The sequence below is a fragment of the Ornithorhynchus anatinus genome, chromosome 17 (assembly GCF_004115215.2).
Source record: "Ornithorhynchus anatinus isolate Pmale09 chromosome 17, mOrnAna1.pri.v4, whole genome shotgun sequence".
Lineage (NCBI taxonomy): Eukaryota > Metazoa > Chordata > Mammalia > Monotremata > Ornithorhynchidae > Ornithorhynchus > Ornithorhynchus anatinus.
Window position 1 is genome coordinate 30,385,126 of NC_041744.1, and position 19,002 is coordinate 30,404,127.

Consider the following 19,002-nt stretch of genomic DNA (forward strand, 5'->3'; position numbering starts at 1 on the left):
CTAACAGCATTCATTCCTCTCATTTTTTCCCCGTCTCTTTGCCCTTATGACTTGTTTAAGGCTTCAAGATAAAACATCAACCAGCCTACAAGATGCCCTGGGCATACGTGCAAGATAGAGAAAGATTGTACCAATAACCACTATGACTAGTGTTCTTGCAGTTGATCAGTAGAGTAAGGTGGGAGAGTTGCTCAGCCTCTCAGCACCTATTTCAGGAAGTGCCACTAGTGTATAATATACTCTAACCTGGAAGCAAATGATAGATTTTCAATTCCACAGAGTGTACAAGTTATCTCTAAGAAATTTAAGGAAGAGATTCTCAGCCAAGTCTCAATCTTCTCAGTTATACCTCACACCAACAGGAGCAATATTGTCAAGCACAATGAAAAGGTGTATTTATATAAGTATGTGAAAGCTTTATATTTTGAGTGGTTACCACATATTGGTTAATCCTGGTGGAATTGCTTTAGTCTATTTTGGTCTAGATTGTAAGCTGCTTCACTAGATCATAAGATTCTTGTGGGCAGGGATCGCTTCTACTTACTCTGTTATACTCCTCAAATGCTTAGCAGAGTGTTCTGCACACAGTAAGTGCTCAGTAAAGAGAAAATTTGGTTATTTTTCATCGTTTTACTGGAGTTAATATGACTTTTTGTGCACTGTTTTCTGTTTTACTGCTGTCTAAATAACCTCGAGGTTTACAGAGTGACTTTAGTAGTTTGTTATATAGAAGACCACTTTAAAATGTGACCAAGACTTCACAAGTAGAAGGAGAGGCTTAAAATTCCTATTGAGTCTCAATTCTCTAAATTATTTTACTTTATTTTGGACATAAAAATCAGTTAAACTTTCTCTTGGGTTGTCTATTCTCTGTTAATGAAGAGCCAATAATACTTTAGGTACCTTATAGAGCTCTCGATAAACATCAGATTAGGAATTGAGGATACAAATTATCTTTCTGAATATATCTCAAACTCACCTTGCAACCACCCTTCTAAAGTTCTCAATTCTGTCACATCATTTCAATCCCAAACTGTTGTGTGTAAGGATTATTGAGCTTATTTAGCAAAAACTCTAGGCTTTTGTAGAAACATAACTTTCTGAATAATGCTCTCAGCCAACTCAAATAACTGTAAAGATGAAATTAGACATAAATATAGCATTGACTTTATACATTTAATCTGTGCCCCTAATATGGTATTAGGTAATATAAGGTAATACGCTGTCTTTAAAACCAAATCAATTTCCTTGTTCTTCTTATATGCCATTTGTACAGCAAATAAAATTTTTTATACTAAATATAAATCAAAATCATGCTAAAGGATGTAAAAATAAATATGAACTGTATCACTTCCTTTATTTCTTGTTTGAGACAATTACACATTCAGGTATCCAAAAAAAGACTTCATAAAAGACTCTAAAATATAAAAAGTAATAAAATGTTCTCTAATGACATAGAAATTAATATTTCCAGGGGAAATGGCTCTGAATTGTGTTACTTAATTGTCTCTTCTATTTCTTAACTTCCTCTAAGGGTAATTCACAAGAAATATAAATGCATATTGTTGAAAGGGGTTAAAATGAATGTTTAATAGATCTCTCTACCTTTTAAGACACACTGCATCCCCATAGATGAGTCTGGATACCTTTTATGATATTTGTGAAACTAAGATGGCAGAGCACATGGGACAGAAAATCCACACCAAGGGATGATTTGGTTTTTTTCTAGAGTGGCAAATGATCAACCAAAAGACTTGTCAAAGGACAAGTTCTGATGACTCTGCACAGTATTTAATGCCAAAGATTAATTGCCCTACAAAGAGGAGATTGAGAAACCCAAACTGTCTTATATTATAGTATGTGACTCTAGCTTCCATCCATTGGTGTCAGGCATCGAAGCCAATCATTATAGAATCATTGACTCCTGAAGTAGTAGCAGCAGCAGTAGCAGTAGTATTCATCATATCTACTGTGTATCATGCTCTGTATTAATTGAATTGGAAGGGACCTTTACAGATGATCTGATTCAACTTCCTGTCTTGAGGCAAATGGCTAAACCACCCAGAATATCTTCAAGGTCGCCAAGATTGGTGAGCGTTCAATCTTGCTCCACAGCTGTATCATGGTTTTATTGTCTAGAACACAAAGTTCTTTTTTATCTTCAACCAAAATCTTTCCATTTTCTCTAATTGGATCATCAGTGGATTTAGAGAACAATTGATCACTCTCCCTTCCATAAAGTATAATTGTTTGGCCACTAAATCAGCCCTTAGTCTTCTCTCTGAGTCTTTTAGACCCTAACTCCTATAATTTTTCTTTGTGAAGCAAATTTTCCATTTCTTAAATAATTTTCACTGCTCTTTTGGGGGTCTTCAGGTTCTCTATCCCATTTTGAAAGTAGGTGATGCAGAATATAGCATAGCTGAAGTAACGGTTTACAGGGAGACAGTTTATACTGCAAGTCATGCAATGAATGACCAGTCAGTCATGGGTAAGGGTGCTGCAGACAGGAAATGAGGAGTGGTCTATGTATAAACTAATCTTTTTTAATACAGTATGCCTTAAATATACAGCTTGTTAGGGAATACGGTTAGGGAATGTTCAAGTCTCCAGTTGTCTCTAGTCAGCTAAAGTGGAAAAGGGATTCCATCTCTCACCTCTAGGAAGAGGATCTAGTGGATGAGGTTCCAATTTTGCGCATCAAGCAAACTCAATAACAGAATCAATAACATCGCATCATTGACTCATATTCAGCTTCTAGTTAACTAAGCCCTCCCCATCCCATATCTTTATCTGATGTCCTTTTGCCCTGCCAGTCTTACCCCACTAGAGAAGTCGTGATGCCTACTGCAGAGAGCATGGACCTGGGATTTGCCACATGTCTGCTCTGTGTCCTTGGGCATATTAGTCAACTTCTCTTGACATCCGTTATCTCATCTGTAAAATGGCGATTAAGACCGTGAGCTCTGTATAGTATGTGGACTGTTTCCAACATGAATAGCTTGTATCTATTCCTGCACTTAATATAGTGCCTGAAACATAGTATGTTCTTAAAATTCCCTATCATTTTTGTACTTATGGTGTTTGGTTTTTGTCCCTAGGGCATCACCATTGATTTGTCCCTCGAATGCTTCACCCTTTGAATATTCAGTTTGTGGTCTATAGTGGTCCATTAGTCAATTAAATACCACAAACAAAAAAGAACACTTCTTGGAAATTGGAAAATAGGGGAGAACTTTCTGCCCTTTTAACCAATTAGTGAGACACTGAACAACTGGCTACTGGTCAAACACTTTTATTCAGTGAGTGGATTAGATGAGTTTGAGCCCAGACTATTGAGTAAGAATGGGTACTTGTAGTCTTTCAATATTCTTCAAATAAACTGCCTCCAATTTTCTTTGACTCACTGTATTTATTGGAACATGTTGATAGATGAATTGGGCCTGTTGAATAAAGGACAAAATCACACTTCTGCTTCACTTCAGAATTAAGATAATTTCTCAGGGAAGGCAGAAAATGTTTAATTCAGATTGGAGAGGATACTCAAACCCCAGAAGGAAAATGATTTGAAATATAAGGCAGCTCTTAATTCAGGATGGATTCACAAAGGGGTCATTGGAACATCTTTGGAATAGCATGTGATGGGGTACCAATACCTGGAAGAGGTCTCTCTTCCTGAGTCTCTTCCAAATTAAACGGCTGCTGCTTTCTAACAACAGTGTTTTCTTATTTTAATATCAATGGAAATAGGAAAATGTCTGCGGCTACGAATGCCACTTCTTGTGTGTTTTTAAATTCCATTGCAAACCATTCTTCTCAAGGATTATATTTAGTAGCACATTTTGAGATCCATAAATATTTATGGAACTAGCTACCTCATTCAGCACTGGGTATTTAAATGGAAATTTTGTAATTTAATTATTAAGGCACATTGTGAATTGCAACTCATTTTATTGGCTTGTTACATAAGGTAAAACATTTCTATAAAAGCTTTTGACAATTTTACATAGTTGTAATTAACAGTTTAATAGGTTTTTCTTAGCATTTCCTCTTTTCTATCACAATTCTCATACTTAATGAAAGTTTCTTATTGGCTCTTAATACCTTAAAATCTTGTACTTATTTACAGAAATAATATATGACAGTTTAGGTTCTAAATTTCAGGTATAGTTTTCCAAAAGTATTTGCAAAATTGCAAGAAACCTGTAAAAAGATTTTCAGAGATTTAAGATGCATAAACCCTATGCAAAGTAATTGAGGAAGTTGTATATCTACTTAGGAAGTATTCAGTTTTATTCTCTGAAAGAATCAAGTTAGGCAGGGAAGTGTTTGGCACTTAAATAAGTCATCATTCTGTGTGATTTCTTTATTTGATGCCACTTTTGCATTATTTCATAAACTATTCTCAATAAGTGCTTTAAACCAGACTGCTATACTGTATTTCTATATAGGACCCCTAACCTAAACTTTATACTCTTGAATATTGTGTATCTTTCTGTTGGCATTTCTTTTGAATAGACTTCAAAAGAAAAATGGGAAAAGAACTCATTGTTCTGGAAATTTTTGTATTTTGTACATCCTGTAGGGCATTATTGCATTTGGTTTCAGCCTCATGATGAACAGTAAAATAATGTTCCCATCTGGGATACAAACTCATTTCTTGTTTGTTTTATGTTCCCTTTATATTTCTGGATGTATATGAAAAATAGGCAGAATTCCTTACTGTCTATCCCTGATGTAAATCAATTGAATCAATCTTTCTGCAATACGATTGTCCTCTTTCCTGAGGTTTCTGTTTCAGGAAGAAAAAGGATGGCAAATAAAATAGAAATTCCTCCTCTTTTTTCCACAATCACCTGCTTAGGTGAAATAATAAGAGCCAAAAGTGGCATTGCTTTAAAAGTGTTGTTTCCTTTTTCAAGTGTTATGAAACTGAAACGAATCACATACATTGAAATTAAATTTTTAAAACATGTTCATGCCTTATGCTTTAAATGGTTAATGTCAAATGAAGCTAATTTAAAAAAAAATTCCAATAAGTGGTCCTTTCTTTCTGAAAATAGGTTCAGTTTCCTAATTTAAGAAGATAAAAATAAAAATAGTCAGTCATGAGTCTTTCCTGGTACAATTCAAGTAAAATATTTCAGTTAGTTTTCATAACAGCATGAGAATAATTGAACACAGAAACACAAAATTATATCTGAAGAGAGGAAAATAGCATTAGAAAGTCTAGTTTTCTTCCAGAACTGTTGGACATGAATGTGACCTAATATCATTCTGTTTGAAGATGGCTTCATCCAGATCCAACTCTCTCCCATTAACCTTCACCTCCATGCAGCCATTGTAAAAGGCACTCACTGGGGTGGCAGTGACTGGAACATCTGCACAAACAACATGTTACATCATCAGGCCATAGCTTTCAACATCTGTATTTATCTTACAGATTTGGGAAAACATTGATACTTCTCACTTTTGGTCAGGTACTTATACTCAAAGAAAGACCAGTAATTCAGACCACCTGATTTCATAATTACTATTTCCTCCAGACTGGGCCTTATCAGCCCATCCTTGTACAATCTTCATTGTATTTCCCTGATAGCAGGACATAATCAAGTCATCACCTAACACTGAGCCTCTCCATCAGAGTAGTGGCAAAAAGTGAAGGGCGGCCTCAGATTTCTGCAGACTCGCATCAGGGGTCAGGCAGACTTCACTGTGTGTCGGGGGAGGAGAGGGTTTGGCAAAGGGAATCACCCCTGGAAGAACTTCAACACGATAGGTACTGAACCCAGGGGTTCTTGACACACTATCCCCACACCCGTTTCCCCTCTCCTTGTTCTAGTTGTCATCATCATTCAGTTTCTATGTGCTGAGACAGGTGCTTGGGAGCAAATGGAGCAAATTTAAAAAGTAGAAAACATGGTGCCCCCAGGGAATTTACAGAGATAGAGAGATAGGGGCAGTATAAATTCAGTGGGGACAAGGGGTAAAAAGTTACAAATGGTAACAACAACAACAACAAAATAAAGAAATTGATATATAAAGTACCAAAGGTGGCTGTTGTGTGGGATTTCCTTTTCATTCACTCTCATCAAATTGTTTATGGTATTCCTACCTAGGAGAAGCCTCTTTTCAAGGAGAGCAATCCCTTTCCTAGTTGTCTGCCAGATCACTGTCCTGCTGTTATCCTCCCAACATTCAATTGTTGTAGGACTGTTTTTAAGTCTGTGTTGCACTATACATTTAAATTGTTTCTCTGTCGTCTAGGCTTGCATATACCCCCTTTCAATCCATCAATCAATCAATTCTATTTAATGAGCACTTACTGTATTACAGAGCACTGTACTAACCACTTTGGATAGTACAATACAATAGAGTTGGTAGACTCATTCCCTGCTCTCAAAAAGCTTACAATTTAGTTAAATCAACTCACCATACAGAAGCTGCTGGGGAATAATGCTGTCTTCCATTGACCTGCCTATGTCCAGACCAGCAACACTACATTGCTGTGAACATTCTTCAATCCTGATGAGCTGACTCCATTCCAGGATTCTTCTCCTAATGTTACATTGTCATCTAGTTCCTAGCAGACATTCATTACCTTCTTTCCAGCAACAGAAAGCAGTAAGATGTACCACTATTTTCCAGAGTCAGCTTTCTCTACTTTCTTCCTGGGGATGATGATGATGACAGTGGCATATTTAAAGTCTTGGGTCATTTATTCAATATTCTAATTATGAAATAACTTGCACAGGCAAGTGAGAAATAGGGACCTTCCTTACCTGTAGATTTCTGCAGTAATGACAGTTTAACCATTTGTCATGGCTTTGACTTCAGAAACTGCTTCCTTGGAATGTGGAACCCAGAACAAACAATCCACTGTATTTATAATAATAATAACAATAATAATAATGGTATTTGTTAAGTGCTTACTTTGTGCCAAGCACAGTTCTAAGCATTGGGGTAGGTATGAGCCAATCATGTTGGACACAGTCCTTGTCCCACATGGGGTTCACAGTCTTCATCTCCATTTTACAGATGAGGTGACTCTCAGGCACAAAGAAATTAAATCACTTGCTCAGGGTCAAACAGCAGACAAGTGATGGAGCTGAGATTAGAACACATGCCCTCTGACTCCCAGGCCCAGGCTCTCACCACTAGGTGCTGCTTGGAAAGCCTGTTCTGTGCAGAACATGGTAAGCGTTTGGGAGAGTACAATGCAACAGAGCTGGTAGACGTTCCCTGCCCACAAGGAGATTACAGTCTAGGGGGCAAGAGAGAATTTAAAAGAAATTACATATATATACAAGTGCTATGGAGCTCAGGGTGGGTTAAATAACAGGTGCAAATCTAAGTATGAGGGTGATTTAGCAGAGAGAGGAAGTAGGAGAAATGAGGACTTAGTCAGGGAAGCCCTCTTGGAGGAGATGTGATTTTAATAAGGCTTTGAATGTGGGGATAGTGATCTTCTGTCAGATATGAATGGGGATGGAGTTCCAGGCCCGAGGCAGGATGAAGGTTCGTCAGCGAGATAGTCGAGATCAAGGTACAATGAGTAGGTTGGTGTTAGAGTGAAGTGAGCATGCTGGGTTTCAGTAGAAAATCAGTGAGGTAAGATAGGAGGTTAAAGTGATTGAGGGCTTTAAAGCCAATGGAAGGAGTTTCTTCCGATGCAGAAGTGGGTGTGCAACCACTGGAGGTTCTTGACAGATGGGAAAAAATGGATTGAACAATTTTTAGAAAAATGATCCAGGTCACAGAATGAAGTATATACTGGCGTGGGGAGAATAAGGGGGCAGGGAGATCAAGCAAGAAGGTTGATGCAGTAGTCAGGAGGGGGGAATAAGATAAATGTTTGGATTAACATAGTAAGAGTTTGGATGGAGATTCAAGGGCAGATTTTAGCAATTTTGTGAAGGTAGAACAAGCGTTTACTATCTGACCTGTTTTCCAAATATTAAAAGACCTCCTCTTCCTCAGTGGTGAAAAGCATGTTCAAAAGATCCAAGTAATAATAATAATTGTGGTGTTTTTTAAGTGCATCCTACGTACCATGCACTCTACTAAGCATAAAGGTAAATATGATAAGGATAGGGAAAGTGCTAATTCTGTTGTATTATACTCTCCCAAGTGCTTAGTACAGTGTTGTGCACATAGTAAGCACTCAATAAACACCATTTATCGATTAATAGATACAGAATAATCAGTCCAGACCCAGACCTTTTCCCCTGTGAGGCTCACAGTCTAAGGGGGAGGGAGAACAGGAATTTAATCCCCATTTTACGGATGAGGAGACTGAAGTACAGATAAATTAAATGATTTGTCGAAGAGCACACATTGGACAAATGTCAAAACCAGAATTAAAATCTAGGTCTTCTGACTTTAAGGTCCGAGCTCTTTCCATTAGCTATTGTAGTGTTGTTAGCATCTGTGGGGACAATCTCTTTACCAATGATAAGGATGTTTTGACCAGTCCTCTTCAGTACCAGGGGTGCTATGGTAATGAAGATGGGGCAATGTGGCCCTTATTTAATGTTGAATATATTGTACTCTCCCAAGAGCTTAGTACAGTTCTCAGTACACAGTAGGTGCTAAATAAATACGATTGATTAAGAAAAAGTTATTTGTTTAGGGGCAGTCAGCATATGCCTATAGTTTTGGTATTAGGGTCAAATTTAATTTAATCTCCAAGTTCCATAACAAGCCTTTGCCTGTCTCTGTGTGTTATAATCTTAAGGAGCTGCTGGGTATCACTGCTTTCTTGAAACTACTTTACAGACAGTTTTAATCCCAGACTCATTTTCATCAGTCTTGATGGTGCCTCCTTGTCATACGTACAGATTGTGTTTTGGAGAAGCACTTATTTTCTGTTCATGAATTGTTGAATTCTTTAGTCCAATTCTGCAGCCACAGTGGTGGCACAGAGCACTTTTAAGTTTTCTTTATTCTTCAGCAGCTTGCTATATTTAACATTCCTGATAGCCTGGGTGCTACCTTTTAATGCACAATTATTTCAAGAGCTCCATTTTGGAGAACATAAAGCACAAATGAATAGTCTAACTGGAAAGATAAGTTACTCATCCACATAAGATTGATGCTACAGTAGGCACTGTATTAGAGTTTGGCTTTGAAGTCTTGGGAAGAGGTGGCGTGGAATTAAGAAACACATAGGACTCGTGGGCAGCAATTGTCTCTCTCAATGGCTGTATTGTAACTTCCCAAGCTTTTAGTACAGGGGCTCTGCACACAGTAAGCACTCAATAAATACTATTGAATGAATGAATACATGAATAGGAACAGGCTGGGAATATACCTAGAAATAACTTAGGGTGAAAAGTCTTTTCAGCCAGTTGATAGGCACAGTCAAAGAGCTGTGTATTTGTAATAGGCTGTCATGGACTGCTGAAGAGTCTGAACTAGAATCATGTTGCGCTCTAAATGAAAACCCACAAAAATGAAAATAAATACTAATTTACTAAAATTAAGATTGCCTAACAAATGCCCTGCCTCTGAAAGTCTCCAACACACCAAACAGTTCCCGTCAGCTATTTCTTAAGCGTAAAGAAATTAAACTTCCTTCTACAAAATTCACCAAGAAAACTGTAAGTGGTTGCCAACAGAAAAGTAAAGAAAAAAATTAAGCATTTTATCTGCAGTTCCATCTGTCCAGTCTATTAACAAAACCACTAAAACATTAGACAACATTTAAACAAATTAAATCAAGACTACACAATGGAGAAAGGAATTCTTTTGAGTTACTTTGGTAAATGCAGAGAAACCTTGTTAGTTTTAAGAGGGTCAAGAAAAAACCAAATGCACCATGATCCATAGAAAAAAATGTTCCAATAATCCATTTGTAGTGGGGGAAAAGTGATAAGATTTTTTCCCTTTACTTCAGCCTCTTTTCCATATACTTTGAGAAATAAAATGTCAAATTGGTCAAAATTTTAAAATAAAGATAAAGAAAATAGTTACCTGGAATACCACCTAAATAAGTTGAAATTGGTCCCTGCATTGCTTTGTTCAAGACACCAAGTTGCTCTTGTAATTTTTCAGAGTAAATAGTCTGTGTTGGAAAACTGCTCTTCAATTCAAACAAGTGTGCATTTACTCTGAGGTCCACTTGAGATTTTTGTGGGGTACACAATTGTATGGACTTTATCCGGGAAACAGTGACATTTTCAATATTTAGCACAATATCCTGGAAAACAAAATAGACCAGTGTTATGTTTATTGTAGATGGAATTCTCTTCAGTTTGAATATTAATATTTAATTGCATTTGAAGGGAAAAATTTAAAACGTGGAATTTTCATTTTAAAAGAAAACTGTCCAATTATTCCCTCAATCTAAAGAGAAGAAGTTCACAGATTGACTTTGAAACACAGGATTTAGCTGGAAAATGCAGTGATGTAAGCTTCAGAAAACTTAACCATGAAATACCAACATGAGGCTTTTACAAGATTGACAATAATTATGAAATTTATTAAGTGGTTACTACGTACTAGATATTGATGAAGATAAAAAGCTATCACTCAGACCAAGTCCTGCCCCACAGAGGGCTCAAATTCTATCTTTTTTTTACAATTGTCAAGAGGAGAAAACTAAGACTCAGGGAGGTTAAGTGACTTGTCCAAGATCACACAGCAGGACTCCCAACAAGCCAGCTGCCAAGCCGGAAACAGAATTCAGGTCTTCTGATTCCAAATCACATGCTTTTCCCATTAGGCCACACACAATATCATTATACCCCAGGTATCTTTTCTTCTGATTAAATTCAACAAACTTTCTTGTATGATCTTATTTCACTTCAAAAGGTCTTTAGGTGCAAATCTTTTTGAGGCAAGTGACTTTTCCAAGGTCAAACAGTAAGCTTTCAGGCTTTCAGTCACATACTTAAGCAATTTCCATGACATCCTGTCCCAGAAACATTACTTCCTCTCCATTTCAATTCATCTAAAGTAACTTCAACCTTTGAAGGCTGTTTACAAAGGACAGTATTCCATTGAGGACATTGAGTGTGGGCCTAGGAGTCAGAAGAACCTGGGTTCTAATTCCAGCTCTACCACTTGCCTGTTGTGTGACATTGGGCAAGTCATTTAACTTCTCTGGGGCTCAATTATTTCATCTGCAAAATGGGGATTAAGACTGTGAGTCCCATATGGGACATGTACTATGTCCAACCAAATTAGCTTGTATCTACCCCAGCAATTAGGATAGTGCCTGGAACATAGTAAGGATTTAACAATTAACATTAAAAAAAAATACTCGGGAAGCAGTTTGGGGAGTGAAATGGAAAACAGAGCCAACTGCCAGGTTCCAATCTAGGTAGGGATAATAAAACACTACATATAGAAGGCCACAATCTGGAAAACGTAGTGGCTGTCACTGTTTCTTCTTCAAAACATATCCCAATCTTTTCTATCCTGGTCTGACAGACTGTAACAGAGTCCTACTAGCTCTGCCTTTGTTTAATCCTTGTCTTCTGCTGTGAGGGAGCACCAATTGAAAATTCGAAGTGGTATACAAGTGCAAAGCATTGTTCTATTAAAATCCCTAGATAATTGAAACTTTCATTTTGTCCAGTTGTTTCAAATTACAGTGCTCTGCATATAGTAAGCGCTCAATAAATACTATTGAATGAATCCAATCCCCTGACCAGAGCTCTTAATCAGTGTCCAAGGGGACAGATTTCAGAATTAGACCTCTTTTTCAGAATCACACCTCTTTCCATCCAGATAGTCAAATCAATCAATGGTATTTATTGAGTCCTTTCTCTGTGCAGGGGACTGAATTAAGTGCTTTGGAGAGTACAACAGAGTTGACAGACATTATCTCTACTCTCAAGAAATTTACAATCTGTCAGGGGAGATAAATACTAAAATAATTCTCAGAAAGGAATAGGAAAGAAAAGCATATATGTAAATATGTGTATATGTATTAGGTATAGCAGATAGTGCTTAAGTAATAGTTGTATGTAAGGCATTAAGTATTAATTAATTAAGTATTAATTATGTAAGGCAAGTACAAAAGTGCTTAGTGTAGTTGTGCCCAGTTGGTACATAAATGCTGAGGAGATAATTGGTCAAAAAACCCAATGGTAGGCAGCAAAATCTAGGGAAGACCAAGTTTGTATGAAACCCAAATACTAAGTCCTTATACTGTAGTTCGGAGGGATCTGTAATCAGATCTACTTTCTTTCTCAATGCCCAGAACCTGAATCTTCTGCAACTGTTCCCACACAGCTTCAAAGAATTTCTGTTAAGGGTGGAGCTCACTGCTTTCTGAATTAGCCTCAGGGAGACAGTGATGAGTCTGTTCTATCTTGGCTATCCAAAGCAAGGAAAACCTGGTTAGTCCCTTTGCTTCACTTTACCACAGACCTCTACATTAGGCCAACAGGGAGTAAGAAAAATGCTCCACCGCCCACAGTAACCTGCTGGTGACCTATGATGGGATTGAATCACAGGTAAAAAAAAAAAAATCTGTGCAGTAGACTGGGATCTCAGTTTTTTTAGGCAGGAGCAAAAAGAAGTCACAGGACTTCTCCACTTATGAGCATTTGACTGAGAAAAGCCATATTACTTTTCTAACAATATCTATTTGAAACCTCTTCTTTTTCCAAATCCATGACCCATGAACAGGACATTTTTCAAAGGCAGCGATATTCCATGTTACCTGAAAATCTAAATGTAAGATTACAACTCTTTAACTTAGAGGAGCAATGTGGGTATAGTCCAAGTGTCAATTTCCCATTTCAGTGATGCCTTCCCAAGTCGGTCAGTTGAAATTAACAATATCAATCATTTGTCTTTATTGAGAACTTACTATGTACACAGCACTGTACTACCCTCATGAGAGACACTTTCCCTTCCACAAGGAGCTTACAGTCTAGAGGGGGAGATATACATTAACATAAATAATTTACAGATGTGTAATGTAAGTGCAGGGGGGCTGAGGTGGGGTGATAAAGGGTGCAAATTCAAGAGCAAGGGTGATACAGAAGAGAGTGGGAGAAATGGAAATGAGGGATTAGTTGGGAAAGGCCTCTTGGAGGAGATATGTTTTTAATAAGGCTTTGAAAGTGGGGAGAGTGATGGTCTATCAGATATGAAGAGGGAGGGCATTCCAGGCAAGAGGCCGGATGTGGGAGAGAGGTTGGCAAGAAGATAGATGAGGTCGAGGTACAGTGAGTAGGTTGGCGTTAAAGGAGAGAACATACAGGCTGAGTTGTAGGTGGAAATCAAAGAGGTATGGTAAGAGGGTGCAAGGTGATTGAGTGCTTTAAAGCCAATAGTAAGGAGTTTCTGTTTGAAGGAGAGGTGGATGGGCAACCACTGGAGGTTCTTGAGGAGTGGGGAAACATGGACTGGACAGTTTTGTAGAAAAATGATCTTCACATCAGACTGAAGTGCTCAGCGGTCATGTAATTATCATCTTAACTAGTATCATGGTTGGCATTCAGCCCCTTTTACCTAAAAAGTGCAGTACTTGAATGCGCCTGACCTAAAATGGAGTTTGTTCTCTGCAGCACAAAGGAGCCGCCACCGCCTCTTCCAATTATTACTACCTTCAGAACTTTCAGAGCCTCAAAAGCAGGAGCATTAAGGATGTGGAGCTGCCTGAAGCAAGAGACAGATTTCAGTTTGGAGTCAGTGTTCAAAGAAAGCCTGTCCCTGACCAGTGGCCAAGAATGTTTCTGCAGATGCCCTCACAGGCTGGTCAGTACACCCACCACCTTTGTTCCTTGGACTGGGAATGGGCTGCACAATGGGAAAGGGGCTATGTAGAACATGCTTCATCCAAGGTAGCAGAGGCCCTGTCCACCACAGCCATTTCCCAGTGTGCTTGTTATGGGCAGGGAATGTGTCCATTTATTGTTTTATTTTACTCTTCCAAGTGCTTAGTACAATGTTGTTCAAACAGTAAGTGCTCAATAAATATGATTGACTGACAGATTAGTCACTGGCACTGGCCAAGTGGCAAATAACTGGGTCTAATCTTGCCAAGTTTTTTGGTCAAGCTGTAAAAACCTATTAATCTTCAGTAGCCACTTCTCCAGTTTTATAGGGACAGACCCATCTGAGATGTGAACAAAAATTTGGCTTTCTCTGGTATGTCCTTACCCAATTTATTTCACTTATCTAAGCTCTGTTTGTGAATATCCAACTAAATTGGGTTCTGAAAATTGGTCAATTCAGACAGCAGATGTTCAGGCACTCTGATTTCTAAGGCATGTGCTTTGAGTGAGTGGCGTTGTTAGAGCACCAAATAGAAAACCAGACATGGAATCCCAGAGCAAGGATTACCACACCTGTGTCTCACTCCGTCCACAGATAGGAAAATCGAGCGCAATGATTCTTATTAAACCATTTAACTACTTCATAGGGATATGATGAAGGTTAATAGGATAACATTTAAGCTCCTCAGAAAGAAGCAAAGCAGATGCCATGTATCCAAACACTGCACCAGTGGGATAACTTTCTAGGTTGAAATGAGATGAGAGACAATTTGTGGGGTTCTGCAAACAGGTCGAACCGTTCCTGGGATTGAACAGTCCCAGCATACTGTCCATTAATAAACCAGGGAGGAGAGGGAAGATTGTGGTGGATATAGCTTCAAGATGCTCTCAATTTCAGTGTCTTGATCTGCCTGTCATTGGAAAGATGCAAACTCATTATGTGGCCTGGAAAGTGGGGAGAGACAGCGATAGGGTGTGGGCAATCCCCACCCACTCCACCCATCAGCCACCTGACAATCTAGCTGGCAAACCAACATGTGAACACTGGATAGACATCCGAAGACTTGAACAGACTAGTTAGCTTTCTCCATCAGCCCACTGACAATTTAACTATGCTAACAGTTTCAATATTCATTCAAGAAAAACTTTGGCATGGCTTTTCATTTTCTCCCAGGACCCTTATGGCCAGGTCATTTAAGAGTCTTTTGAAGATCACCTGAGAATGAGAGGAGTTGGAGTCTACCAAAGACAAAGCAAGAGGCACTCTCTCACCAGAAACCAAGGCAAACATTACACCAGTGCTTGTGGATGGGCGGATAGTCAGGGTCAGGTTTAACTGCCATTCTTGACTGCTGACCCTATGACCTGGACAAAAAGGAAGCAGAAGAATAAATGAGTAAACTACAACGCATCTGCAGAACTTTCACGGTAATATTTCCCAAAGCTCATTTTGTTACCATTTACTTAAAAGGTTGGCCTATTCAGTATCATTGAAAAATTGGGCTACAGAAGAAAAGAGAAAAATGGGGGTAGATCAGGAAATGCTTGTTTATTTGTCCTTTCCATGCTGGAAAATATGCATTTCTTGCCACCTTCGGTAGTTACAGTGAGATGTGCTGCTTTGTTTTGGATTTTCACTTCTATCATGGTATTCTTCTCTCTTGACTGGCTCCCAGGAATTATGCCATCTGACCAGCCTGCCCATTTTATGCTTCTCTAGGAATTCTTTAGGCTTCCTTATTTTTTGGTCTTTTTTCGAGAGAAAACTTTTTGTCTTGCTTGATTAAGTTAATATGAGATGTGGAAGGCAGTGTTTGTACATTACTGGGATCTGAGTTTTCCCAGGGGCCATCCACTGAGAGGCTGTTCAAACACAGCCCTTTGGTTTAAAATTAGCATAGCCATCACTGGGCAGTTGAGGCATCCAGATTTTGAATGAGGTGTTGCCCCACCTGAAAACAAAACTTGAAAAGAAATCTAACTCTTCTGAAAAGTACAAAAATGTGGTAACTGAAGCAGCCCAGAAGATGGTTAATAATAAATATTTAAAAGAAAAAAAATAATAGTTTAGGTTATACTTCTTGCTGAAGCATAAGGCTAATCTAACTTTAAAGAGAAGTATGGGAAATATTTGAGGATCATGTGCTCTACACATAGTAAGCTCTTAATAAATTCCATTGACTGATTGATTATGTCCTCCCCGCTTATTTTCTATTTTCTCCTCCAGTGTAAATTATCCTACTAATAAGCTAGGGAACTGGGTGATATTTCATTTGTCCTTTGCAAGGAACTTTTAAAAGGCACAGTGTCATCAAAGAGCCACCAACAGCTGGACCATATTTTCCTACAGCGATCTGGCTGTAGTTATCGTAATTCAGAAGAATGTGAGGAAACAAAGAAAGACAAATACATGCAGGCCTTTGTCACTGGGCCCTGGCAGAGCTCACAATTCTTGACCACCTCCTGAACTCCTGAGACTTCCAGGAGCTTTCTTCATTTCCTTTGGTAAGATGCTCTCCTGTTTAGAGATACTTACCTCCTCTTTGAGTTTCCTGAACAAATCTTTGTTTCTCATTTCATTCCCTTTCATAAGTTTCTCTGCTAGCCAGCAGAGATCCAGAGTAAACCCATCATTGTGATCCAAACTAAATAGAATAGGGTCTGGAAGTTAAATTCAAAACTGCTGGCTGTATCCAGCATAAAGATTAATACAAACTCAGTGTGAAATGAAGGACACTTGCATCTGGAAGTGATAATCTTGAAACTCTAGGCATACAAAGCTATATCAAAGTAAGGACAAGTCACCCTACCCACAAGTACACTGAGTCAGTTGGTTAAAAAATTGAGTTACTTCCAGCATATATTTGCATAGAACAGTGACCTGTGCCATAAATACTCCTTCCCCTTTTTACTTCAAGAATACAAGCCATCTTGGTTGCTCCAAATTTAGTAAATCTTCATAAATTCAGTCATTAATCCCATATATCCTATGTTCACTATAAGAATACTTTTTTTTAATTAAAAAAGCTTGCATCACACAGGATAGCATTTAAAGAAGTTAAAAGAAAAACATCCGTTGGTCTTCACTAGGTGACCACCAAAATACATGGGGTGCTTAGTTTCCCTAAACATAACCAGCAAAAGACATTTCTGCAGCGACACAGGGAATCATATGTTGTAGCAGAGGGCTATCTCTTATGTTGCCAGTTATTATTTTTAGGCTTCAAAGAAATATGCTTGAGATTTTATTTTTCTCAAAGTAAGAATGTGGTACTATTAACCTTAAAAAGCTGGGTTAATAAACTATCAAGACTGAAATTCTATCAAAAAACCCCAAAAACCTGCACATCTGTTACTTTTTAAATAATTTTACACCATTTCTTAAAAGAATGCCAGTGAATTTTTGAACTATTTTCCAACAACAACATAAATGGTGGATTTGATAGATTGAGGAAATCACCAATACAGAAAAGAGAAATATATAAATAGAAATAATTTACCATAATCTAAATCAAACTGGGCAACTCCAGTAGCCGGATAATAGGAGCCTTTTTCCATAGTGACAAGACAGTGTCTTTTTTGCTTTTCCTGAATGATTTCCTTTACTCCTGAAGTTCCTTGATTCATCAAGTTCCATCCTCTAATGCATCCATCTAGGCGAGGGTTAATCTACCAGAGAGTAGATTGTTACCACAATTTCTGATGTAAATTTAATTTAATCTCTGAGCAACTCAAACACCCAACTATTATTTTTCATCCTTCAGGGGCACATACATAGAGTGGTATCTGCTGGCCCTCCCATATGCATCTACTTCTATCTAATACTACTTCTACTACTAGGGCTCTATTGACATTTAGGGTCGTCTGGTTTTGGTAAATCAATTTTGAGTAGTGTCTTTTAGCTATGTAATCTATATCTCATAAAATCCATAATTTTAGGGAGTCCTACATTTTTTTTCATTTTCTTCTAAAAGAAAAATATACTCCTCAAGCTTAAAACTTCCTGAACCCTTGAAGGTTGCAGTAATTGCGATAAACAGATCGGCAGTGGTTTAAAAATATTTTTGGTCTCACCATAAGGGCTTCATTTCAAAAAAGCTACATTCATCAGATGCTCAGCAACTATGTGATGTGTTCTCTTGCTTTTAACTCTTTGATTAAAGAAAAAGACCACCCAAAAGAGGTGGTTTAACATGGCAGGTAATGTGAAAGGCCAGTTTCTGCTCTTCACAGTGTTGATCTGTATCACAGTTTAATTGAATAGTTAGGGCAGCTTCATATATGCCAGCCTAGGATGATGATTAGATGTGTGTTTCTAATTGTGCAGAGGGCCTGGTCTGGGTCAACTCTGATCTTGTTTAAAATCTACTTTTGACAGAACTTGACTTGAAAAATATTAACTGGGACTAGTAGGATGGTTTATTGCAGAGCCAGGGCTCAAATGTGTTTCAGCTCTCACTTACAGCACTGAAGGGTTCTGGTAAGCAATAAGGTTTAACTTTCATTCACTATGGATTTTTTTCCCCTGTGGTGTTACTTAGTACCAGAAAATAACAGAAATGAAAAGGATCTTAGAGGTCATAAAGGCCATCCCACTGTCATTAGGTCTGGCAAAGCCACTTGCCAACTAGATGAAAAATCTTTGTTGTTTTTGAAAATTCCAAAGGAAATTCCCCACCCACTCTCAGTAAACCATTGCAGTGTTCAATAATCTTCCTAGGTACAGCTAAGTTTAGTCCTTCATGTTGCAATTTAAGCTCTTTCCTCTTGTTCTGTCTTCAATTGGCAAGAGAAGACAGCTGATCTTCATTGCTCATGCAGTAAAAACCTAAACTTAATGTCTTTCCTTCATATAAATTTGTGGGCAGATAAACATTACACCTTCATATATCTATAAATGCATGTGTATGTATAATATATGCACACATATAGGTAGACAAATGTGTATTTCCTCTATTAAGGAAAATAAGACCCTTTAGCTTCATCATTTGTCCACATATTACCAGTCAGAGGGATTTGGGATTTAATATAGGGCTGTTTTCATGATTTAAAAGCTACAATACAGATAATGAAATTAAATCTGTACGTAGGTGTGGTTGATTAAATCAGTGCATTGGCAAACCAGTCTTCGTCATGTGCCTATAAAGACTGTCCCTCAGTGCTCTATGTATTTGCCACTCTGGTTGGCAACATTTCTATTTGTGTTGCTACATCTCAGGGACTTTTCTCTAAACTAGTTGATATAATTCTAACTGCTGAATGC

The 19,002-nt window shown here is 38.0% G+C and overlaps 1 protein-coding gene across 1 annotated transcript in view; it reads right to left on the reverse strand.

Moving 5' to 3' along the window:
* Nucleotides 1-3,931: 3,931 nt before the first annotated feature.
* PROS1 (protein S) overlaps nucleotides 3,932-19,002 on the reverse strand; it is a 56,686-nt gene continuing 41,615 nt past the window's right edge. The window contains exons 12-15 of the mRNA XM_029082139.1: nucleotides 17,240-17,408; nucleotides 14,956-15,104; nucleotides 9,976-10,201; nucleotides 3,932-5,381 (exon numbers count right to left, since the gene is read on the reverse strand). Coding sequence (XP_028937972.1) covers nucleotides 5,230-5,381; nucleotides 9,976-10,201; nucleotides 14,956-15,104; nucleotides 17,240-17,408 — 696 coding nt within the window. The 3' untranslated portion in view covers nucleotides 3,932-5,229. The remainder of the gene's footprint in view (nucleotides 5,382-9,975; nucleotides 10,202-14,955; nucleotides 15,105-17,239; nucleotides 17,409-19,002) is intronic.